The sequence below is a fragment of the Mauremys mutica genome, chromosome 4 (genome assembly GCF_020497125.1).
Source record: "Mauremys mutica isolate MM-2020 ecotype Southern chromosome 4, ASM2049712v1, whole genome shotgun sequence".
Taxonomy (NCBI): Eukaryota; Metazoa; Chordata; order Testudines; family Geoemydidae; genus Mauremys; species Mauremys mutica.
Genome location: NC_059075.1, coordinates 157,530,995 through 157,554,486, shown reverse-complemented (window position 1 = coordinate 157,554,486; position 23,492 = coordinate 157,530,995). Strand labels below are relative to the sequence as shown.

Here is a 23,492-nt window from a genome sequence, read left to right as displayed (position 1 = left end):
AGTTCTCCACCCAGGGCCTGGTTATTGCTACGGGGGGGGCAGTGCGGGGGGCCCCCAAGTCCACCCAAACCCTGGCTACTGGTGGAGTCTGGCTGGGCGGCCCCTGAGACTCCAGAGGGTCCCCCAGTCTCCAGGCCAAGCCCCCACTTCGCACCTCCTCCCCCGTGAGCGGGGGGTGCCCAGCGGGATCCCGGGATGCCCAAGGGGGCCCCCGCTCCCCCTGCTGCTGCCCCCGGCGAATTCCCAGGGGCCCCCAATAAATAACTAAATCAGGCTGAAGCTGCGGGCGCTGGCAGCGGGTGTCAGGTCCCCCGGTGCCCATCACGGGGGAAGGGCTCAGGCCAGCGCCCTGGGGCTCTGCCCCTCATGCAGTGCCCACCCCCCAGCTGTGCCCGTTGCACCAGGCGGGCGGGGGGGTCCCAGGCCAGCGAGCCCCCCCAGTCGCCCTGGGTGCACAGCAGGGAGCCTGGGAGGTTTCAGTCCAGCGCCTGCCCCAGAGGCAGTGCCCATGGCACGGGGGGGGCTCAGTCCAGCGCCCGCCCCCCGGGGCCGTGCCCGTCGGCAGGGCGGGGGCTCAGTCCAGCGCCCGCCCCCCGGGGCTGTGCCCGTCGTGCAGGGCGGGGGCTCAGTCCAGCGCCCGCCCCCCGGGGCCGTGCCCGTCGGCAGGGCGGGGGCTCAGTCCAGCGCCCGCCCCCCGGGGCTGTGCCCGTCGTGCAGGGCGGGGGCTCAGTCCAGCGCCCGCCCCTCGGGGCCGTGCCCTTCGGCAGGGCGGGGGCTCAGTCCAGCGCCCGCCCCCCGGGGCCGTGCCCGTTGGCAGGGCGGGGGCTCAGTCCAGCGCCCGCCCCCCGGGGCCGTGCCCGTTGCGCAGGGGGGCGGCGTCGGCGTCCTTGGGCCGGGCGCGGCGGAAGAGGCGGGCGGCCCCGCGGCAGATGAGGCCGAACCAGTAGAGCTGGGGGGCCAGGAGCAGGGCGGCGCCCAGGTTGCAGGCGGGCGGCAGCGCCAGGGGCACGCGGTGCAGGGGCAGCCCGGCCTGGCGCCCGTAGGCCCAGTACATGTAGGGGAAGAGCAGGATGCGGCAGCAGAAGAAGGTCACCAGCATGAGGAGCCCGTTCACCTTGTGCAGCAGCGTGTGCTGCTGCTTGTACTGCGGGAGACAGAGCCGTGAGGGACCCAGGCGTCCGGGCAGCCCACCCCTCCCCCGGCCGGAACGGGACCCAGGCCTCCGGGCACCCCACCCCTCCCCCGGCCGAGAACGGAACCCAGGCGTCCGGGCACCCCACCCCCTCCCCCGGCCGGGAATGGGACCCAGGCGTCCGGGCAGCCCACCCTTCCCCCGGCCGGGAACGGGACCCAGGCGTCCGGGCACCACCACCCCCCTCCGGGAACAGGACCCAGGCCTCCGGGCACCCCCGCCCCCAGCTGGGAACGGAACCCAGGCGTCCGGCCCCCGGCGGGCACTCACCAGGATGAGCACCTTGCCCAGGCAGACGAAGGGGGTGCTCAGCTCGGCCATCAACATGCAGCCCAGGAAGAAATCGCCCTTCCCCTGGCGCCACAGCTGGGGAGAGAGGGGGGGTGAGGGTCAGCCCGTGGGCATGAGCCCCCCCACGTCCATCCTGCGGCTCGGTCCCACCCCTTCCCTCGGCACAGCCCCCCCTGGGGATCGGGCCCCACTCACCACGGAGACGGGGAAGCACACGAGCACTATGCAGAGGTGGTGCAGCCCCCTGCGGGGATCGGGGGGCCCCGTGGGGATGGGGCCCCACTCACCACAGAGACGGGGAAGCACACCAGCACTATGCAGAGGTGGTGCAGCCCCCTGCGGGGATCGGGGGGCCCCTGGGGATCGGGGGGCCCCGTGGGGATGGGGCCCCACTCACCACGGAGACGGGGAAGCACACCAGCACCATGCAGAGGTGGTGCAGCCCCCTGCGGGGATCGGGGGGCCCCTGGGGATCGGGGGGCCCCGTGGGGATGGGGCCCCACTCACCACGGAGACGGGGAAGCACACCAGCACCATGCAGAGGTGGTGCAGCCCCTGCAGGGATCGGGGGGCCCTGCGGGTAGAGGGGGGCCCCGCGGGGATGGGGCCCCACTCACCACGGAGACGGGGAAGCACACCAGCACCATGCAGAGGTGGTGCAGCCCCCTGCGGGGATCGGGGGGCCCCTGGGGATCGGGGGGCCCCGTGGGGATGGGGCCCCACTCACCACGGAGACGGGGAAGCACACCAGCACCATGCAGAGGTGGTGCAGCCCCCTGCGGGGATCGGGGGCCCCTGGGGATCGGGGGGCCCCGCGGGGATGGGGCCCCACTCACCACGGAGATGGGGAAGCACACCAGCACCATGCAGAGGTGGTGCAGCCCCCTGCGGGGATCGGGGGGCCCTGCGGGTAGAGGGGGGCCCCGCGGGGATGGGGCCCCACTCACCACAGAGACGGGGAAGCACACCAGCACCATGCAGAGGTGGTGCAGCCCCCTGCGGGGATCGGGGGGCCCCGCGGGGATGGGGCCCCACTCACCACGGAGACAGGGAAGCACACCAGCACCATGCAGAGGTGGTGCAGCCCCCTGCGGGGATCGGGGGGCCCCGCGGGGATGGGGCCCCACTCACCACGGAGACGGGGAAGCACACCAGCACCATGCAGAGGTGGTGCAGCCCCCTGCGGGGATCGGGGGGCCCCGCGGGGATGGGGCCCCACTCACCACGGAGACGGGGAAGCACACCAGCACCATGCAGAGGTGGGGCAGCCCCCTGCCGGGATCGGGGGGCCCCGTGGGGATCGGGGGGCCCTGCGGGGATCGGGCCCCACGGGGACGGGGAAGCACACCAGCACCATGCAGAGGTGGTGCAGCCACCCGTGGGGATCGGGGGGCCCCGCAGGGATGGGGCCCCACTCACCACGGAGACGGGGAAGCACACCAGCACCATGCAGAGGTGGTGCAGCACCATGAGGAGCTCCTTGTGCAGGAAGGCGCGGGTGACGGTGCGCAGCGAGCGGGGCCCCGCGCCCTCGTGCCCCTTCACCCGGTACTTGTGCCAGTGGCACAGGAACATGGCGTAGATGTCGTAAATGAAGTAGGGCACCGCGAACTGCGTGTAGGCGCTCGTCAGCCAATGCCTGGGGGCAGACGGGGGGTTAGAGCTGCCACTCAGGGCAGGGGGCCCTGCTGGGGGTGCCAGGGGAGAGGGGTGGCACCCATGGCAGGGGGAGATATGGGAGCTGCTGGGGGTGCCAGGGGAGAGGGGTGGCACCCATGGCAGAGGGAGATATGGGAGCTGCTGGGGGTGCCAGGGGAGAGGGGTGGCACTCAGGGCAGGGGGAGATATGGGAGCTGCTGGGGGTGCCAGGGGAGAGGGGTGGCACCCATGGCAGGAGGAGATATGGGAGCTGCTGGGGGTGCCAGGGGAGAGGGGTGGCACCCATGGCAGAGGGAGATATGGGAGCTGCTGGGGGTGCCAGGGGAGAGGGGTGGCACCCATGGCAGGGGGAGATATGGGAGCTGCTGGGGGTGCCAGGGGAGAGGGGTGGCACCCATGGCAGAGGGAGATATGGGAGCTGCTGGGGGTGCCAGGGGAGAGGGGTGGCACTCAGGGCAGGGGGAGATATGGGAGCTGCTGGGGGTGCCAGGGGAGAGGGGTGGCACTCAGGGCAGGGGGAGATATGGGAGCTGGTGGGGGTGCCAGGGGAGAGGGGTGGCACACAGGGCAGGGGGAGATATGGGAGCTGCTGGGGGTGCCAGGGGAGAGGGGTGGCACTCAGGGCAGGGGGAGATATGGGAGCTGCTGGGGGTGCCAGGGGAGAGGGGTGGCACCCATGGCAGGGGGAGATATGGGAGCTGCTGGGGGTGCCAGGGGAGAGGGGTGGCACTCAGGGCAGGGGGAGATATGGGGCCCTGCATGGGGTGCCAGGGAAGAAGCTGTGTGTGGGGCTGGGCTGGGGGGCTCAGGCTGGCGAGCGTGGGGCAGTGGGGGAGGGGTGCGTGGTGGCAGCGTGGCCTGGTGGGGGGAGACTGGGAGGATCGATGGAGTATTGACGGGCAACAGCTGCTGCAAGGTCAGAGGGGACGCAGCCTCCCCCCCCGGAGCCCGGCGCCTCCCCCCCCAGACCCCGAGCCCGGCGCCTCCCCCCTGGAGCCTGGCGCCTCCCCCCCCAGACCCCGAGCCAAGTGCCTCCCCCCCCGAGCCCGGCGGCTCCCCCCCGGAGCCTGGCGCCTCCCACCTGGACCCCGAGCCCAGTGCCTGCCCCCCCGGAGCCCGGTGCCTCCCCCCCGGAGCGCGAGCCCGGCCCCTCCGCCCACAACCATGACCCTCAGCGAGGCCCCCCCCCGGCTCTGCTGGTGCCCCTCACTCCCGACCCGCAGCCCCTGAACCCTTTGTCCCACTGCAGCATCCTGGGCTGCGGCTCTGGCACGGGGCCTAATCGGCTCCCACTGGGCAGAGGCCTCTCCTCTGTCAGCACAACTTGGCAGCAGGACTGCGGGGGGGGCAGATGGAGGGGCCAGGCGTGGAAGGAGGGACAGGGCCCAGGGCTGGGCTAGCAGGGGGCTGCGGGTCGGGAGTGAGGGGCACTGGCAGAGCTGGGGGGGCAGGGGCTGTGGGTCGGGAGTGAGGGGCACTGGCAGAGCTGGGCTGGCAGGGGCTGCGGGTCAGGAGTGAGGGGCACCGGCAGAGCTGGGGGAGGCAGAGCTGGCAGGGGCTGCGGGTCGGGAGTGAGGGGCACCGGCAGAGCTGGGGGGGCAGGGGCTGCGGGTCGGGAATGAGGGGCACCGGCAGAGCTGGGGGAGGCAGAGCTGGCAGGGGCTGCGGGTCGGGAGTGAGGGGCACCGGCAGAGCTGGGGGGGGCAGGGCTGGCAGGGGCTGCGGGTCGGGAGTGAGGGGCACCGGCAGAGCTGGGGGGGCAGGGGCTGCGGGTCGGGAATGAGGGGCACCGGCAGAGCAGGGGGCAGTGGCCCAGGGCTGGGCCAGCAGGGGCCCATCTAGTCCCCGGCAGAGGGGGAAGGGTGACCATAAGATTTCCCATGATTCTTTCCTCTCACCTCTTCCCCTCCCTGGGCCAGGAGAACCCAGGAGTCCTGGCTCCCAGCCCCCGCCCCCTCCCCGAGCCAGGAGAACCCAGGAGTCCTGGCTCCCAGCCCCCGCCCCCTCCCCGAGCCAGGAGAACCCAGGAGTCCTGGCTCCCAGCCCCCGCCCCCTCCCCGAGCCAGGAGAACCCAGGAGTCCTGGCTCCCAGCCCCCGCCCCCTCCCCGAGCCAGGAGAACCCAGGAGTCCTGGCTCCCAGCCCCCGCCCCCTCCCCAAGCCAGGAGAACCCAGGAGTCCTGGCTCCCAGCCCCCGCCCCTCCCCGAGCTGTCCCAGCTGTCAGGCCAGGCCGAGGGGATTAGCTGGCCGGCCCCATCTGTGCTGCCAGGAGCGGGCGGGGCTAATTCCGGCTCAGCGGGGGCGGGGGCAGGGGCGGGGGGGCTGGAGCCTCCGGGGCGTTCTGCTGCCCAGCGCCAGCAGGGGGCGCTGCCCGGCCTGGCCACTCTGCTCCCCATAGAGGGGAGTTAGGAACCGAACCCAGGAGTCCTGGCTCCAGCCCTCCCCCGCCTGGCCCGGAGCCTCTTAAAGGAGCCCATGGAAAGGGCCCAGTCCCCTGTGCCGACCAAAGCAGCCAGAGACAGGGGAGACCCCAGCCTGGCCCCCCCCAGCGCCCCCCCAGCCCCCCTCGGGCGAGGCCAGGGGGACCTCCCCCCACAGCGCCCCCTGCCGGGCGGGAGCTCCCCCCACAGCCAGCGCCCCGCCCCCTCCCCACAGCACTCCTGGTGGCTGGAGGCCAGCGCTGCAGCAGGTCCCTCCCCAGCCCTCCCAGCCTCTAGCAGGGCCCTGTCACTCCCAGCCCTCTGCGAGGGGGGGGCAGTGGCGGGGGCAGGGCCTGGCCTGGGGGGAAGGAGTGGTTCAGGCTTGGGGGGGATGGGAAGACCGGGCCCGGCCGGGGGGTGGCAGGGGCCCGGCCGGGGGAGGGGGAACAGGGGCCCGGCCGGGGGGCGGGCAGCAGGGGCCCGGCCGGGGGAGGGGGAACCGGGGCCCGGCCGGGGGAGGGGGAACGGGGCCGCGGGAGGGGGAACGGGCACCGGCAGGGGGGCGGTAAGGAGGGGCCGGGCCCGGGGAGGGGTGACGGGGCCCCGGCCGGGGTTGGGGGACCTGGGCCCGGCCGGGGGAGGGGGAACGGGGCCCGGCCGGGGGAGGGGGAACAGGGGCCCGGCCGGGGGGCGGGAACCGGGGCCCCGGCCGGGGGAGGGGGAACAGGGGCCCGGCCGGGGGGCGGGAAGCCGGGGCCCGGCCGGGGGAGGGGGAACAGGGGCCCGGCTGGGGGAGGGGGAACGGGGCCGGGGGAGGGGGAACGGGGCCCGGCCGGGGGGCGGGAAGCAGGGGCCCGGCTGGGGGAGGGGGAACGGGGCCCGGGCCGGGGGAGGGGGAACGGGGCCCGGCCGGGGGGCGGGGGCCCGGCTGGGGGGCGGGAAGCGGGGGCCCGGCCGGGCGAGGGGGACCAGGGGCCCGGCCGGGGGAGGGGGAACGGGGCCCGGCCGGGGGAGGGGGAACGGGGCCCGGCCGGGGGGCGGGAAGCAGGGGCCCGGCCGGGGGAGGGGGAACGGGGCCCCGGCCGGGGGAGGGGGAACGGGGCCCGGCCGGGGGGCGGGGGCCCGGCTGGGGGGTGGGAAGCGGGGGCCCGCCCGGGGGAGGGGGAAGCTGGGGCCCGGCCGGGGGAGGGGGAACGGGGCCCGCCCGGGGGCCGGGGGCCCGGCCGGGGGGCGGGAAGCGGGGGCCCGGCCGGGGGAGGGGGAACAGGGGCCCGGCCGGGGGAGGGGGAACGGGGCCCGGCCGGGGGGCACACTCACTGGTCATCGAGAACGTGCTGGCAGGAGCTGAACACGATGTATCCGGCGGTGGAGGCCATGACGGCCTGGACGGAGGAGACCAGCCTGCAGGGGAGGGACGCGGGTTACTGGGAGCGGCCGAGGCGCCGGGCTGCCCCGGAACGCGTGGGGCCAGAGCGGCCGAGGCGCCGGGCTGCTCCGGAAAGTGTGGGGCCAGAGCGGCCGAGGCGCCGGGCTGCTCCGGAAAGTGTGGGGCCAGAGCGGCCGAGGCGCCGGCCTGCTCCAGAAAGTGTGGGGCCAGAGGGGCCGAGGCGCCGGCCTGCTCCGGAAAGTGTGGGGCCAGAGGGGCCGAGGCGCCGGGCTGCTCCGGAAACTGTGGGGCCAGAGGGGCCGAGGCGCCGGGCTGCCCCAGAACGCGTGGGGCCAGAGGGGCCGAGGGGTCGGGCTGCCCCAGAACGCGTGGGGCCAGAGGGGCCGGGCTGCCCCAGAACGCGTGGGGCCAGAGTGGCCATGGGGCCGGGCTGCCCCGGAACGCGAGGGGCCGAGGCGCCGGGCTGCTCCGGAACGCGTGGGGCCAGAGGGGCCGAGGCGCCGGGCTGCTCCGGAACGCGTGGGGCCAGAGGGGCCGAGGCGCCGGGCTGCTCCGGAACGCGTGGGGCCGGAGGGGCCGAGGCGCCGGGCTGCCCCGGAACGCGTGGGGCCGGAGGGGCCGAGGCGCCGGGCTGCCCCGGAACGCGTGGGGCCGGAGGGGCCGAGGCGCCGGGCTGCCCCGGAACGCGTGGGGCCGGAGGGGCCGAGGCGCCGGGCTGCCCCGGAACGCGTGGGGCCGGAGGGGCCGAGGCGCCGGGCTGCCCCGGAACGCGTGGGGCCGGAGGGGCCGAGGCGCCGGGCTGCCCCGGAACGCGTGGGGCCGGAGGGGCCGAGGCGCCGGGCTGCCCCGGAACGCGTGGGGCCGGAGGGGCCGAGGCGCCGGGCTGCCCCGGAACGCGTGGGGCCGGAGGGGCCGAGGCGCCGGGATGCCCCGGAACGCTAGGGGCCGGAGGGGCCGAGGCGCCGGGCTGCCCCGGAACGCGGGGGGCCGGAGGGGCCGAGGCGCCGGGCTGCCCCGGAACGCGTGGGGCCGGAGGGGCCGAGGCGCCGGGCTGCCCCGGAACGCGTGGGGCCGGAGGGGCCGAGGCGCCGGGCTGCCCCGGAACGCGTGGGGCCGGAGGGGCCGAGGCGCCGGGCTGCCCCGGAACGCGTGGGGCCGGAGGGGCCGAGGCGCCGGGCTGCCCCGGAACGCGTGGGGCCGGAGGGGCCGAGGCGCCGGGCTGCCCCGGAACGCGTGGGGCCGGAGGGGCCGAGGCGCCGGGCTGCCCCGGAACGCGTGGGGCCGGAGGGGCCGAGGCGCCGGGCTGCCCCGGAACGCGTGGGGCCGGAGGGGCCGAGGCGCCGGGCTGCCCCGGAACGCGTGGGGCCGGAGGGGCCGAGGCGCCGGGCTGCCCCGGAACGCGTGGGGCCGGAGGGGCCGAGGCGCCGGGCTGCCCCGGAACGCGTGGGGCCGGAGGGGCCGAGGCGCCGGGCTGCCCCGGAACGCGTGGGGCCGGAGGGGCCGAGGGGCCGGGCTGCCCCGGAACGCGTGGGGCCGGAGCGGCCGAGGGGCCGGGCTGCCCCGGAACGCGTGGGGCCGGAGGGGCCGAGGGGCCGGGCTGCCCCGGAACGCGTGGGGCCGGAGGGGCCGAGGGGCCGGGCTGCCCCGGAACGCGTGGGGCCGGAGGGGCCGAGGCGCCGGGCTGCTCCGGAACGCGTGGGGCCGGAGGGGCCGAGGCGCCGGGCTGCCCCGGAACGCGGGGGGCCGGAGGGGACGAGGCGCCGGCGTGCCCCCGAACGCGTGGGGCCGGAGGGGCCGAGGCGCCGGGCTGCCCCGGAACGCGTGGGGCCGGAGGGGCCGAGGGGCCGGGCTGCCCCGGAACGCGTGGGGCCGGAGGGGCCGAGGCGCCGGGCTGCTCCGGAACGCGTGGGGCCGGAGGGGCCGAGGCGCCGGGCTGCTCCGGAACGCGTGGGGCCGGAGGGGCCGAGGCGCCGGGCTGCCCCGGAACGCGTGGGGCCAGAAGGGCCGTGTGTGAGCACGTGGCCCAGCTGCTGTCCCAAGTCACTGGGGTGCTGCTGGGAGAAGAGGTGGGGGGATCCCAGCCTCCGGGGACCCCTCCCCACACAGGGCTCCAGGCCGAAGGCATCGCAGGTCACCCCCCCGCGGCCTCTAGCCCCCCTTGTGCTGAGCAGCCAACCCCCAGCACTGCCCCCCAACACCCCACTAGCTGCCCTCCTCCGGCATGCCCCTCCCCCGCTGCTCCCCAGCTCAGCCGCCGGCACGGACACCCCACTGACACCCCCCCCCCCGCCTGGGCCTGGCAAACGGGCCCCCCTCAGCCTCCGCCTCAGGAGCCAGTGCATGGCTGCATCCCTCCGCTGCCACTGCCCCCTTGCCTCCATCCCTCCGCTGCTTCCATCCCTCCATCCCTCCGCTGCCACTGCCCCTTCCCTCCATCCCTCCGCTGCCACTGCCCCTTCCCTCCATCCCTCCGCTGCTTCCTTCCCTCCATCCCTCAGCTGCCACTGCCCCTTCCCTCCATCCCTCCTCTGCTTCCTTCCCTCCATCCCTCCGCTGCCACTGCCCCTTCCCTCCATCCCTCCGCTGCTTCCATCCCTCCATCCCTCCGCTGCCACTGCCCCTTCCCTCCATCCCTCCGCTGCTTCCTTCCCTCCATCCCTCCGCTGCCACTGCCCCTTCCCCCCTACCCTCCGCTGCCACTGCCCCTTCCCTCCATCCCTCCGCTGCCACTGCCCCTTCCCTCCATCCCTCCATCCCTCCGCTGCCACTGCCCCTTCCCTCCATCCCTCCTCTGCTTCCATCCCTCCATCCCTCCGCTGCCACTGCCCCTTCCCTCCATCCCTCCGCTGCTTCCATCCCTCCATCCCTCCGCTGCCACTGCCCCTTCCCTCCATCCCTCCATCCCTCCGCTGCCACTGCCCCTTCCCTCCATCCCTCCTCTGCTTCCATCCCTCCAACCCACCGCTGCCCCTGCCCCCTTGCCTCCATCCCTCCGCTGCTTCCATCCCTCCATCCCTCCGCTGCCACTGCCCCTTCCCTCCATCCCTCCATCCCTCCGCTGCCACTGCCCCTTCCCTCCATCCCTCCTCTGCTTCCATCCCTCCATCCCTCCGCTGCCACTGCCCCCTTGCCTCCATCCCTCCGCTGCTTCCATCCCTCCATCCCTCCGCTGCCACTGCCCCTTCCCTCCATCCCTCCGCTGCCACTGCCCCTTCCCTCCATCCCTCCATCCCTCCGCTGCCACTGCCCCTTCCCTCCATCCCTCCTCTGCTTCCATCCCTCCATCCCTCCGCTGCCACTGCCCCTTCCCTCCATCCCTCCGCTGCCACTGCCCCTTCCCTCCATCCCTCCGCTGCTTCCTTCCCTCCATCCCTCCGCTGCCACTGCCCCTTCCCTCCATCCCTCCTCTGCGTCCATCCCTCCATCCCTCCGCTGCCACTGCCCCTTCCCTCCATCCCTCCGCTGCTTCCATCCCTCCATCCCTCCGCTGCCACTGCCCCTTCCCTCCATCCCTCCGCTGCCACTGCCCCTTCCCTCCATCCCTCCGCTGCTTCCATCCCTCCATCCCTCCGCTGCCACTGCCCCTTCCCTCCATCCCTCCGCTGCTTCCATCCCTCCATCCCTCCGCTGCCACTGCCCCTTCCCTCCATCCCTCCGCTGCTTCCATCCCTCCATCCCTCCGCTGCCACTGCCCCTTCCCTCCATCCCTCCGCTGCTTTTCACTCATCCTTCCCATGCCAGTGCCTCTTTCCCTTTATCACTCTTCTATCCCTGTCTCCTTCCTCCATCCCTTACTCCTTCCCTGCATCCCTCCCCCGGTCCCTTACTGCTTCCCTCCATCCTGCATCCCTCCCCCGGTCCCTGACTGCTTCCCTCCTTCCCTGCATCCCTCCCCCGGTCCCTGACTGCTTCCCTCCTTCCCTGCATCCCTCCCCCGGTCCCTGACTGCTTCCCTCCTTCCCTGCATCCCTCCCCCGGTCCCTGACTGCTTCCCTCCATCCCTGCATCCCTCCCCCGGTCCCTGACTGCTTCCCTCCATCCCTGCATCCCTCCCCCGGTCCCGTACTGCGTACCTCCCTCCTGCATCCCTCCCCCGGTCCCTGACTGCTTCCCTCCATCCCTGCATCCCTCCCCCGGTCCCTGACTTCTTCCCTCCATCCCTCCATCCCTCCCCCGGTCCCTGACTGCTTCCCTCCATCCCTGCATCCCTCCCCCGGTCCCTGACTGCTTCCCTCCATCCCTCATCCCTCCCCCGGTCCCTGACTGCTTCCCTCCATCCTGCATCCCTCCCCCGGTCCCTGACTGCTTCCCTCCATCCCTGCATCCCTCCCCCGGTCCCTGACTGCTTCCCTCCATCCCTGCATCCCTCCCCCGGTCCCTGACTCCTTCCCTCCATCCTGCATCCCTCCCCCGGTCCCTGACTGCTTCCCTCCATCCCTGCATCCCTCCCCCGGTCCCTGACTGCTTCCCTCCATCCTGCATCCCTCCCCCGGTCCCTGACTGCTTCCCTCCATCCCTGCATCCCTCCCCCGGTCCCTGACTGCTTCCCTCCATCCTGCATCCCTCCTCCGGTCCCTGACTGCTTCCCTCCATCCCTCCCCCGGTCCCTGACTGCTTCCCTCCATCCCTGCATCCCTCCCCCGGTCCCTGACTGCTTCCCTCCATCCCTGCATCCCTCCCCCGGTCCCTGACTGCTTCCCTCCATCCTGCATCCCTCCTCCGGTCCCTGACTGCTTCCCTCCATCCCTCCTCCGGTCCCTGACTGCTTCCCTCCATCCCTCCCCCGGTCCCTGACTACTTCCCTCCATCCCTCCATCCCTCCCCCGGTCCCTGACTGCTTCCCTCCATCCCTGCATCCCTCCCCCGGTCCCTGACTGCTTCCCTCCATCCCTCCATCCCTCCCCCGGTCCCTGACTGCTTCCCTCCATCCCTGCATCCCTCCCCCGGTCCCTGACTGCTTCCCTCCATCCCTGCATCCCTCCCCCGGTCCCTGACTGCTTCCCTCCATCCCTCCATCCCTCCTCCGGTCCCTGACTGCTTCCCTCCATCCCTCATCCCTCCCCCGGTCCCTGACTCCTTCCCTCCATCCTGCATCCCTCCCCCGGTCCCTGACTGCTTCCCTCCATCCCTGCATCCCTCCCCCGGTCCCTGACTGCTTCCCTCCATCCCTGCATCCCTCCCCCGGTCCCTGACTGCTTCCCTCCATCCTGCATCCCTCCCCCGGTCCCTGACTGCTTCCCTCCATCCCTGCATCCCTCCCCCGGTCCCTGACTGCTTCCCTCCATCCCTGCATCCCTCCCCCGGTCCCTGACTGCTTCCCTCCATCCCTGCATCCCTCCCCCGGTCCCTGACTGCTTCCCTCCATCCCTGCATCCCTCCCCCGGTCCCTGACTGCTTCCCTCCATCCCTGCATCCCTCCCCCGGTCCCTGACTCCTTCCCTCCATCCTGCATCCCTCCCCCGGTCCCTGACTGCTTCCCTCCATCCCTGCATCCCTCCCCCGGTCCCTGACTGCTTCCCTCCATCCCTGCATCCCTCCCCCGGTCCCGGACTGCTTCCCTGCATCCTGCATCCCTCCCCTGGTCCCTGACTGCTTCCCTCCATCCCTGCATCCCTCCTCCGGTCCCTGACTGCTTCCCTCCATCCCTGCATCCCCCCCCCGGTCCCTGACTGCTTCCCTCCATCCCTCCAGCCCCCCCCCGGTCCCTGACTGCTTCCCTCCATCCCTGATTCCCTCCCCCGGTCCCTGACTGCTTCCCTCCATCCTGCATCCCTCCCCCGGTCCCTGACTGCTTCCCTCCATCCCTGCATCCCTCCCCCGGTCCCTGACTGCTTCCCTCCATCCCTGCATCCCTCCCCCGGTCCCTGACTGCTTCCCTCCTTCCCTGCATCCCTCCCCCGGTCCCTGACTGCTTCCCTCCATCCCTGCATCCCTCCCCCGGTCCCTGACTACTTCCCTCCATCCCTCCATCCCTCCCCCGGTCCCTGACTGCTTCCCTCCATCCCTGCATCCCTCCCCCGGTCCCTGACTGCTTCCCTCCATCCCTGCATCCCTCCCCCCGGTCCCTGACTGCTTCCCTCCATCCTGCATCCCTCCCCCGGTCCCTGACTGCTTCCCTCCATCCTGCATCCCTCCCCCGGTCCCTGACTGCTTCCCTCCATCCCTGCATCCCTCCCCCGGTCCCTGACTGCTTCCCTCCATCCTGCATCCCTCCCCCGGTCCCTGACTGCTTCCCTCCATCCTGCATCCCTCCCCCGGTCCCTGACTGCTTCCCTCCATCCCTGCATCCCTCCCCCGGTCCCTGACTGCTTCCCTCCATCCCTGCATCCTGCATCCCTCCCCCGGTCCCTGACTGCTTCCCTGCATCCTGCATCCCTCCCCTGGTCCCTGACTGCTTCCCTCCATCCCTGCATCCCTCCACCGGTCCCTGACTGCTTCCCTCCATCCCTGCATCCCTCCCCCGGTCCCTGACTGGTTACCTCCATCCCTCCACCCGTCCCCTGGTCCCTGACTGCTTCCCTCCATCCTGCATCCCTCCCCCGGTCCCTGACTGCTTCCCTCCATCCCTCCATCCCTCCCCCGGTCCCTGACTGCTTCCCTCCATCCCTCCATCCCTCCCCCGGTCCCTGACTGCTTCCCTCCATCCTGCATCCCTCCTCCGGTCCCTGACTGCTTCCCTCCATCCTGCATCCCTCCCCCGGTCCCTGACTGCTTCCCTCCATCCCTGCATCCCTCCCCCGGTCCCTGACTGCTTCCCTCCATCCCTGCAACCCACCCCCGGTCCCTGACTGCTTCCCTCCATCCTGCAACCCACCCCCGGTACCTGACTGCTTCCCTCCATCCCTGCATCCCTCCCCCGGTCCCTGACTGCTTCCCTCCATCCCTGCATCCCTCCCCCGGTCCCTGACTCCTTCCCTCCATCCTGCATCCCTCCCCCGGTCCCTGACTGCTTCCCTCCTTCCTGCATCCCTCCCCCGGTCCCTGACTGCTTCCCTGCATCCTGCATCCCTCCCCTGGTCCCTGACTGCTTCCCTCCATCCCTGCATCCCTCCCCCGGTCCCTGACTGCTTCCCTCCATCCCTCCATCCCTCCCCCGGTCCCTGACTGCTTCCCTCCATCCCTGCATCCCTCCCCCGGTCCCTGACTCCTTCCCTCCATCCTGCATCCCTCCCCCGGTCCCTGACTGCTTCCCTCCTTCCTGCATCCCTCCCCCGGTCCCTGACTGCTTCCCTGCATCCTGCATCCCTCCCCTGGTCCCTGACTGCTTCCCTCCATCCCTGCATCCCTCCCCCGGTCCCTGACTGCTTCCCTCCATCCCTCCATCCCTCCCCGGTCCCTGACTGCTTCCCTCCATCCCTGCATCCCTCCCCCGGTCCCTGACTGCTTCCCTCCATCCTGCATCCCTCCCCCGGTCCCTGACTGCTTCCCTCCATCCCTGCATCCCTCCCCCGGTCCCTGACTGCTTCCCTCCATCCCTGCATCCCTCCCCCGGTCCCTGACTGCTTCCCTCCTTCCCTGCATCCCTCCCCCGGTCCCTGACTGCTTCCCTCCATCCCTGCCTCCCTCCCCCGGTCCCTGACTACTTCCCTCCATCCCTCCATCCCTACCCCGGTCCCTGACTGCTTCCCTCCATCCCTGCATCCCTCCCCCGGTCCCTGACTGCTTCCCTCCATCCCTGCATCCCTCCCCCGGTCCCTGACTGCTTCCCTCCATCCCTCCATCCCTCCTCCGGTCCCTGACTGCTTCCCTCCATCCCTCATCCCTCCCCCGGTCCCTGACTCCTTCCCTCCATCCTGCATCCCTCCCCTGGTCCCTGACTGCTTCCCTCCATCCCTGCATCCCTCCCCCGGTCCCTGACTGCTTCCCTCCATCCCTGCATCCCTCCCCCGGTCCCTGACTGCTTCCCTCCATCCTGCATCCCTCCCCCGGTCCCTGACTGCTTCCCTCCATCCCTGCATCCCTCCCCCGGTCCCTGACTGCTTCCCTCCATCCCTGCATCCCTCCCCCGGTCCCTGACTCCTTCCCTCCATCCTGCATCCCTCCCCCGGTCCCTGACTGCTTCCCTCCTTCCCTGCATCCCTCCCCCGGTCCCTGACTGCTTCCCTCCTTCCCTGCATCCCTCCCCCGGTCCCTGACTGCTTCCCTCCATCCCTGCATCCCTCCCCCGGTCCCTGACTTCTTCCCTCCATCCCTCCATCCCTCCCCCGGTCCCTGACTGCTTCCCTGCATCCTGCATCCCTCCCCTGGTCCCTGACTGCTTCCCTCCATCCCTCCATCCCTCCCCCGGTCCCTGACTACTTCCCTCCATCCCAGCATCCCACCCCCCGTCCCTGACTGCTTCCCTCCATCCTGCATCCCTCCCCCGGTCCCTGACTGCTTCCCTCCATCCTGCATCCCTCCCCCGGTCCCTGACTGCTTCCCTCCATCCCTGCATCCCTCCCCCGGTCCCTGACTGCTTCCCTCCATCCTGCATCCCTCCCCCGGTCCCTGACTGCTTCCCTCCATCCTGCATCCCTCCCCCGGTCCCTGACTGCTTCCCTCCATCCCTGCATCCCTCCCCCCGGTCCCTGACTGCTTCCCTCCATCCCTGCATCCTGCATCCCTCCCCCGGTCCCTGACTGCTTCCCTGCATCCTGCATCCCTCCCCTGGTCCCTGACTGCTTCCCTCCATCCCTGCATCCCTCCTCCGGTCCCTGACTGCTTCCCTCCATCCCTGCATCCCTCCCCCGGTCCCTGACTGCTTCCCTCCATCCCTCCATCCCTCCCCCGGTCCCTGACTGCTTCCCTCCATCCTGCATCCCTCCCCCGGTCCCTGACTGCTTCCCTCCATCACTCCATCCCTCCCCCGGTCCCTGACTGCTTCCCTCCATCCCTCCATCCCTCCCCCGGTCCCTGACTGCTTCCCTCCATCCTGCATCCCTCCTCCGGTCCCTGACTGCTTCCCTCCATCCTGCATCCCTCCCCCGGTCCCTGACTGCTTCCCTCCATCCCTGCATCCCTCCCCCGGTCCCTGACTGCTTCCCTCCATCCTGCATCCCTCCCCCGGTCCCTGACTGCTTCCCTCCATCCCTGCATCCCTCCCCCGGTCCCTGACTGCTTCCCTCCATCCTGCATCCCTCCCCCGGTCCCTGACTCCTTCCCTGCATCCTGGGTACCTGGCTGAGATGATGACAGCGTCGGCCTCATCCCACTGCAGCCAGGGCAGCCGCCTGAGGCTGTTCTTGGCCAGCAGGAAGAGCCCTGGGAAGACGATGCCCCCAGCCACCAAGGCGTGAAACATCTCTGGTGGGGTGCGGAAGGGGGGGGGTTGGGATTGGAGGGGGATCAGTGGGGCTGGGATCCGGCCTTGCTGGAGCCGGATGGGGGACAGGCCTGGGGGCTGCACATGGTAGTGGGGGTGATGGGGGGAGGCAGCGGCTGCTTGGATCCAGGCAGCGGCTCTGAGGCCGGCTGTGACAGAGAGAAAGGGGGGGAGAGGGGGGGGAGAGGAGGGGAGGGGAGCGGAGGGGGGAGCAGCTGTCAGGCGCTGGGTGGAGGGACTTAAAGGGACAGCAGCGGAGTGTCCGGTGCCGGAGGTGGGCGGGAGGGCGGCTGGAAGGGGGGTCGCAGTGATCTGTCAGAGGGGCATTGGCAATGGGAGTGGGGGTGCAAAGGATGGAAATGAGAGACTGGAAAGGGAGTGGGAGTGCAACCAGCAGGGGGCTGTGGCTGAGATGTGGGGTGGGGGAGCCCGGGGCAGGGATAGCAGGGGCTGTGGGTCGGGGCTGGGGGGCACTGGCTGAGATGTGGGGTGGGGGAGCCCGGGGCAGGGATAGCAGGGGCTGTGGGTCGGGGCTGGGGGGCACTGGCTGAGATGTGGGGTGGGGGAGCCCGGGGCAGGGATAGCAGGGGCTGTGGGTCGGGGCTGGGGGGCACTGGCTGAGATGTGGGATCGGGGAGCCCGGGGCAGGGATAGCAGGGGCTGTGGGTCGGGGCTGGGGGGCACTGGCTGAGATGTGGGAGCCCGGGGCAGGGATAGCAGGGGCTGTGGGTCGGGGCTGGGGGGCACTGGCTGAGATGTGGGGTGGGGGAGCCCGGGGCAGGGATAGCAGGGGCTGTGGGTCGGGGCTGGGGGGCACTGGCTGAGATGTGGGAGCCCGGGGCAGGGATAGCAGGGGCTGTGGGTCAGGGCTGGGGGGCACTGGCTGAGATGTGGGGTGGGGGAGCCGGGGCAGGGATAGCAGGGGCTGTGGGTCAGGGCTGGGGGGCACTGGCTGAGATGTGGGGTGGGGGAGCCCGGGGCAGGGATAGCAGGGGCTGTGGGTCAGGGCTGGGGGGCACTGGCTGAGATGTGGGGTGGGGGAGCCGGGGCAGGGATAGCAGGGGCTGTGGGTCGGGACTGGGGGGCACTGGCTGAGATGTGGGGTGGGGGAGCCCGGGGCAGGGATAGCAGGGGCTGTGGGACGGGGCGGGGGGGCACTGGCTGAGATGTGGGGTGGGGGAGCCGGGGCAGGGATAGCAGGGGCTGTGGGTCAGGGCTGGGGGGCACTGGCTGAGATGTGGGGTGGGGGAGCCGGGGCAGGGATAGCAGGGGATGTGGGTCGGGGCAGGGGGGCACTGGCTGAGATGTGGGGGGGGAGCCGGGGCAGGGTAGCAGGGGCTGTGGGTCAGGGCTGGGGGGCACTGGCTGAGATGTGGGGGGGGGGCGCCCGGGGCAGGGATAGCAGGGGCTGTGGGTCGGGGCTGGGGGGCACTGGCTGAGATGTGGGGTGGGGGAGCCGGGGCAGGATAGCAGGGGCTGTGGGTCGGGGCTGGGGGGCACTGGAGTAGAGTAGGGGTGGGGGAGCCGGGGCAGGGATAGCAGGGGCTGTGGGTCAGGGCTGGGGGGCACTGGCTGAGATGTGGGGTGGGGGAGCCCGGGGCAGGGATAGCAGGGGCTGTGGGTCGGGGCTGGGGGGCACTGGCTGAGATGTGGGGTGGGGGAGCCGGGGCAGGATAGCAGGGGCTGTGGGTCAGGGCTGGGGGGCACTGGCTGAGATGTGGGGTGGGGGAGCCCGGGGCAGGGATAGCAGGGGCTGTGGGTCGGGGCTGGGGGGCACTGGCTGAGATGTGGGGTGGGGGAGCCCGGGGCAGGGATAGCAGGGGCTCGCGTTCTACATTTGCCAGAATCCTGGTGTAAATGCCCCTGGAGTGACACTGGTTTCTAGCAGCGAGGGGCCTGGTCCTTTCCCTAAGGAACATCCTGCACCAGCTGCGCCCAGACTGGTTCCAGCTGCCCTGCTCTGCACTGGATGGAAACAGGGCGTGTTGGGGGGGATCAGGGCCCCGGCCATAGCCAGGCTGGGGCATGTCGGGGGCCAGAGAAGGGGAAGGAGCGAGCACACACACACACACACACGCGCACACACACACACACGGCACTTTGGTCTAATCCCATAATCCCGCTGGCCCAGGCAGAGGCAGGTGGGGCTGAAGGGTGAGTGTCTCCCTGGGGCACCGGGCCAATCAGCTCAGGGCTAATCCCCCCCAGATGGCAGCATGTCCCCCCCCCCCCGCTAAGCCGGAGGCCCCAGGTGGTACCTGCTGAGCCAGTGACCCTGGAGTCACCTCTGGGCTATAGGGGAGATTCTGAGCCACCAGCACCATCTCGTGGCTGAGGGAGACCCCCCCCCCCAGCATGAGCCAGGGCGAGAACCCCGGAGTCCTGGCTCCCAGCCCCCCCCAGGCCGTACTTGGCAGCGACGTAGGTGGCCTGCAGCTGGTCCATGCCCAGGGCCCGGGGCCGGCGCAGCGCCCAGCGCAGGGCGAGGAAGAAGAGGGGGAAGAAGCAGCAGCTGAAGAGGAAGATCAGGCCCATCTGGGGGGAGAAGGGATTTGAAAGGGGTGAGAAAGGGGGCGCTGGCCCCCCCGGGGGATTCCCCCTTCCCAGCCCCCCTCCTCACCCTGAGACCTCCCCAAATATCAGGGGTCCCTCAGAGCGCTGGGGCGTCTGTCATTCCCCTCACAACTGCCCCCCATGCTCCTCCCCCCCAACTCTCCCTGCCCCCCAACAATCCCGTCCCTGCCCCCCAACTGCCCCCCATGCTCCTCCCGACAACTCTCCCTGCCCCCCACAACTGCCCCCCATGCTCCTCCCCCCCACAACTCTCCCTGCCAACAATCCCGTCCCTGCCCCCACAACTGCCCCCCATGCTCCTCCTCCCCCCCAACTCTCCCTGCCCCGAACAATCCCGTACCTGCCCCCCACAACTGCCCCCCATGCTCCTTCCCCCCACAACTCTCCCTGCCAACAATCCCGTCCCTGCCCCCACAACTGCCCCCCATGCTCCTCCTCCCCCCCAACTCTCCCTGCCCCCAACAATCCCGTCCCTGCCCCCACAACTGCCCCCCATGCTCCTTCCCCCCAACTCTCCCTGCCCCCAACAATCCCGTCCCTGCCCCGCACAACTGCCCCCCATGCTCCTCCTCCCCCCCAACTCTCCCTGCCCCCAACAATCCCGTCCCTGCCCCCACAACTGCCCCCCATGCTCCTCCTCCCCCCAACTCTCCCTGCCCCCAACAATCCCATCCCTGCCCCCCCACAACTGCCCCCCATGCTCCTCCTCCCCCCCACCCCCGAGAACTACCCCTGCCCCTCCTCTACCCCCTGCTCGCCATCCTATTTGCATACATTTGCATGCTGTTAAACACCCAGCCCCTTCATTGGCTCCTGACTTTGCCCCGCCCCATGTGCAGCTATTTGCATTCACGACACACGTTGCGGGCAATTCGTGCAGAAATCTGCATCTCATTACCTCGCGCTCCTGCCCTGCCTAATTTGCATGCGCCTCCACAGTAGACTTGGGACAATAGCTAATGAGCGTATTTGCATACACGCCAAAGCGACTAATGAACTAATCTGCATATCATTAATTCGTGCATAATTACACCTAGAAGGCCCCGCCCATTTCCAGCCATTAAGGGTCTTTAGGCTGAATAACTGTGCATGTAATTAGCCTGCCCGTAATGAATAATCAATGAGGCGCCTCCGGGTGACGCACCCCCTCTCCCGTCTCAAGGGACGCCTGCCCGCGCCGCCGCCTGCATTGCGCATGCGCTCCTCCGCCGGGCGGCAAGGGCGCGCGCCCGGAGCTCCAATGCGCATGTGCCTTTGGCGCGGGCTGCAAAGGGCCCGGCGCGAGGGTGCGGAGCAGTTAACGGTCGTTCTGTTCTGAGCGTTCCAGTGAGCGCGCGTTCGCGCCGGACGTTCTGATTGGCTGCGGCGGCGAGCCAATGGAGAGCTGCGGAACGGCCGTGTTGCTGGGCAGGGTAGAAGGAAGACGGGGTGAAAGGGAGATTCTGGTTGGCTGTGGGCGAAGGGCACTAGACGCAAGATGAGAAATCGCCGACCTTTCTAATTAATTACAGTGATGTAATTAACGGGGGGCCATGTATTGGGGCGGGGCCTGGCCTTGGGGGCGGGGCCTGGCCAATGAGGGCGGGGCCATGTCTTGACGAAGGCTGGACAGGCCTGGATACTGGGGGGAGACAATTCTGCACTGCTATTGGTCGGCCCTATTGACCAATCCGAGAGCAGGCAATGTACCCCCCCCATCCCGGGTCTCTGATTGGCTGGGGGCCAATCACCGCACTGAGCCAGCACCCCCCGGCTCTCTCTGCTTCCGGATTGGCTGAGGGCTCTTATCCGTTTGGAGATCACAGGATTCATCTCAGGAATTTATGCGCAATCCCTGTGTTCTGATTGGCTGGGCAGTCAGCCAATTGGCGAATAAGGACTACACCTTGTCTCCTCATGCCTCGGGCTGGGAGCCGCTGGCCAATCAGAGCAAAGGAGGTGTCAGCGTGGTCAGGCCCGTCATGACGTCAGGGTGATTGCCACGCCCCTATAGTCTCTATGGTTACCAGCAGCCAGCCAGTGAGATGTCGTGCCTAGGCCCAAGGGGCCTTCCCACGTGCTCGCTTCTGGCGGGCTGAGGCTATTTCCGGTCGGGTGCGGTCATTTCCGGTGACGCTGCAGTTCCCCCGCTCCTGCAGTGCGCTTCTTTCCCATGTACAGGACTTATTTCCGGTGCAATGGCGGCTCCTCTTGTCGTCACTTCCTGAAGCCCCTGCCTCAGAGCCCTTTAGTCCCTCGTGTGGCCCCGTAGCGCCGGCGGGGCGGGGCCAGGCCGCCTGCGCCGTCGCTTATGGCAACAGAGGGACGCGCGCGAGCTGGGCGGGGTATCGCGGGATGTCGGGGCAGCGGCGACGAGCGGGTGAGCGGCGTGTTCGGGGGACTCATAAATATTCATGAACTGGGGTTGGTGCTAATCAATATTCATGATATTAACGGTGTCGATCGTGGCCGAGTCCATGTGCAGGAGATTTCAATAATAAGGGGAGGCTCTTTTGAATAATTTGCATATTTTTGAATGTCAATTAGGGTGGGGGCAAACAGCCTAATTAATATGCACATTTGTTACTATTCATGAAGGAGGCGGGGCCCCACTGCAATGAATATTCATGAGGAGATGGTCTCTACCAAGCATGGGCTGGGCCTGAGGGTCATTAATATCAATTAAGCAGGTGACTGCGCTGTCATGCGGCATGAGCGTTGGCATGTTAATGAGGGCGAGGCCCAGCCTCCAGCAGAGCCCCGCCCCCAAGGCACGGCTCTGGGCTGGGCCGTGGTCAGTAGGTTTCAGAGTGAACCATGTAGCTGGGGGCAGCGACCTGCTGCTCTGGGACCTGCGCCGGGCCATTCCCTGCCCAGGTGTGGGGGCTGGGGTGGATTGGTGGGGGCAGTAGGTTTGGGGATAGGGGTGAGGTTCAGGGGGGCAGCTTAGGGGGGTGAGTCCTTGCTGGGGTGGCTCTGATCTGTCTGTCTTTCTGTCTCAGATGTGGGATCTGGCATCCATGTGGCACCCTAGGAGCGAGCAGAGACCCCAGCCCCTCTGATGGTTCCCCTAATCCAGGAATGGCTGTAAGTCTCCCCTCCCCCGCTGCCTCCCCCTCCGTGCGTCTCCCCCCAGGCTCTCTGACCTGCTCTCTCCCTGTTGTAGACCCCCACGCCGAGCCCCTCCAGCTTCCTCCTTCTGCCTCTCCCAGCCATTGTCTTCATCACTGTGGCCGCCTACCTGCTCCTCCTCCTCCTCATCCTTGCGCTGCGCCACTGCCTCCTGGTAAGGGGGCACAGACGGGGGGCAGGGGGTCTGTACTGGGGGGTAGTGGGGAGGGATATGGTGGAGGGGGGGCAGGGTGGATATGGGGGGGATATTCAGGGGGTCACACGTGGGGTGGGCCTAGGGGGTCAGAGGAGGGCTGGGCAGGTCAGCTGTGGGGAGGGGGTGAGCTGGCCCTTCCATCTCTCACCCTCCCTTCCCCCCCAGGCCCGTGGACTCTGCGCTGACTGTTGCTGGTGTGAGAAGGGGATGCTGGGGGGGCCCTGCCACTGCTGCCTGGCCTGTGCCGAGGCATGCGACTGTGCCCCTCCCTCCCTCACCCGCTGCCTGGACACCTGCTGTCCCCGCCGCCAGGTGAGTGATCCCCACACCCTGTGGGGTACTGGCCCCATTACGTATTCTGGGGCAGGTTGTCCTGTAGATAAATGTCCCTGTGGTGGGTAGTGAGGGTTTACAACTCTCTAGTAAATAACCTGGGAGCGTAGTCCTGTGGGCTACCAGCCACTGCTTACCAGCAGCCTGCGGCTACCTGCCACATAACAGCCACTCTTTAATATCGGGGAGCGAGTCATCCTGCAGGTTAACAGCCCCATTTTTCTCTCTCTCTGCAGGGCTGGGAGCTCAGCACCTGCCCCCCTTTCCCTCGCTGCTGCCCCCTCTGCGACTGTGCCTGTGCCTACCAGCCCCCCGACTGTCAGAGCATCAATTGCATCTGCTTTGAGGTCAAACTGCTCTGAGGGGAGCCCCGCCAGGAAAATCAGGGGACTTCCCCATTAGAGACTCCGACTGGCATGTATTCACTACTGCTGGATTGTGGGGATCCCCTGCTCCCCAAGTGGGGTGATCCCTTCCTGATTTTGTTACACAACCCCCACTATTTGTAACTTCCACTTTTATAATAAAGCAGCTTTGAGATACCTCGCTGTGTCTGTCTGCTTTTGGGTGTTGGTGGATCAGAACTGGTGCATCCATGAAAACATTCTGGCCATCAGATTTTCCAGACTGTCTACTGCATTTGGGCCAAATCAGGGAGACATTAGCCATAATGGCTATGCTTGGTCCAGTAACCGCTCCCCCTCAAGTAGCCCTGGAACCCCTCTGATGGGTTAGATCACAGAACCCCCCTTGGGAGCTGCCACCCGATGTGCCAAGACCACTTCTGCCCCTGCTTTCCTGCCCTGGCAGCTTGGGACTCCAGCACCCTGCCTGGTTTGAGCGAGACCCGCTAGCCTGCTGGAAACCCAGACCCAGCTCTGAACCACGGCCCCTGACAGCTGCAGGTTTACCTGAAAGCAGCTCACAGAAGTGTTCCTGCCTTTAGCACTCAGATGCCCAACTCCCAATGGGGTCCAAACCCAAATAAATCCGTTTTACCCTGGATAAAGCTTATGCAGCGTAGACTC

The 23,492-nt window shown here is 69.8% G+C and overlaps 2 protein-coding genes across 7 annotated transcripts; one reads left to right on the top strand and one right to left on the bottom strand.

Moving 5' to 3' along the window:
* Nucleotides 1–142: 142 nt before the first annotated feature.
* On the bottom strand, nucleotides 143–20,264 carry TLCD3B (TLC domain containing 3B). Of its 4 annotated transcripts, none has more exons than XM_045013362.1 (6): nucleotides 19,723–20,264; nucleotides 18,661–18,785; nucleotides 6,880–6,963; nucleotides 2,903–3,122; nucleotides 1,463–1,558; nucleotides 143–1,144 (listed from the first exon to the last, which is right to left on the bottom strand). In XM_045013362.1, exons 2-6 carry the CDS (start codon nucleotides 18,783–18,785, stop codon nucleotides 827–829), a joined length of 843 nt encoding a protein of 280 aa, XP_044869297.1. In that variant the 5' UTR covers nucleotides 19,723–20,264; the 3' UTR covers nucleotides 143–826. The 4 variants fall into 4 exon arrangements, with proteins under 4 accessions (XP_044869297.1, XP_044869298.1, XP_044869299.1 ...); XM_045013363.1 differs by having other exon boundaries at nucleotides 19,969–20,264; XM_045013364.1 differs by lacking the exon at nucleotides 19,723–20,264 and adding an exon at nucleotides 19,599–19,664.
* Nucleotides 20,265–20,986: 722 nt separating this feature from the next.
* LOC123368536 lies at nucleotides 20,987–23,006 on the top strand. 3 transcript variants are annotated; one of them, XM_045013398.1, is made up of 5 exons: nucleotides 20,987–21,227; nucleotides 21,806–21,890; nucleotides 21,970–22,089; nucleotides 22,297–22,443; nucleotides 22,701–23,006. In XM_045013398.1, exons 1-5 carry the CDS (start codon nucleotides 21,115–21,117, stop codon nucleotides 22,824–22,826), a joined length of 591 nt encoding a protein of 196 aa, XP_044869333.1. In that variant the 5' UTR covers nucleotides 20,987–21,114; the 3' UTR covers nucleotides 22,827–23,006. The 3 variants fall into 3 exon arrangements, with proteins under 3 accessions (XP_044869333.1, XP_044869334.1, XP_044869335.1); XM_045013399.1 differs by having other exon boundaries at nucleotides 21,035–21,183; XM_045013400.1 differs by lacking the exon at nucleotides 20,987–21,227 and adding an exon at nucleotides 21,372–21,493.
* The last annotated feature ends 486 nt before the right edge of the window (nucleotides 23,007–23,492 follow it).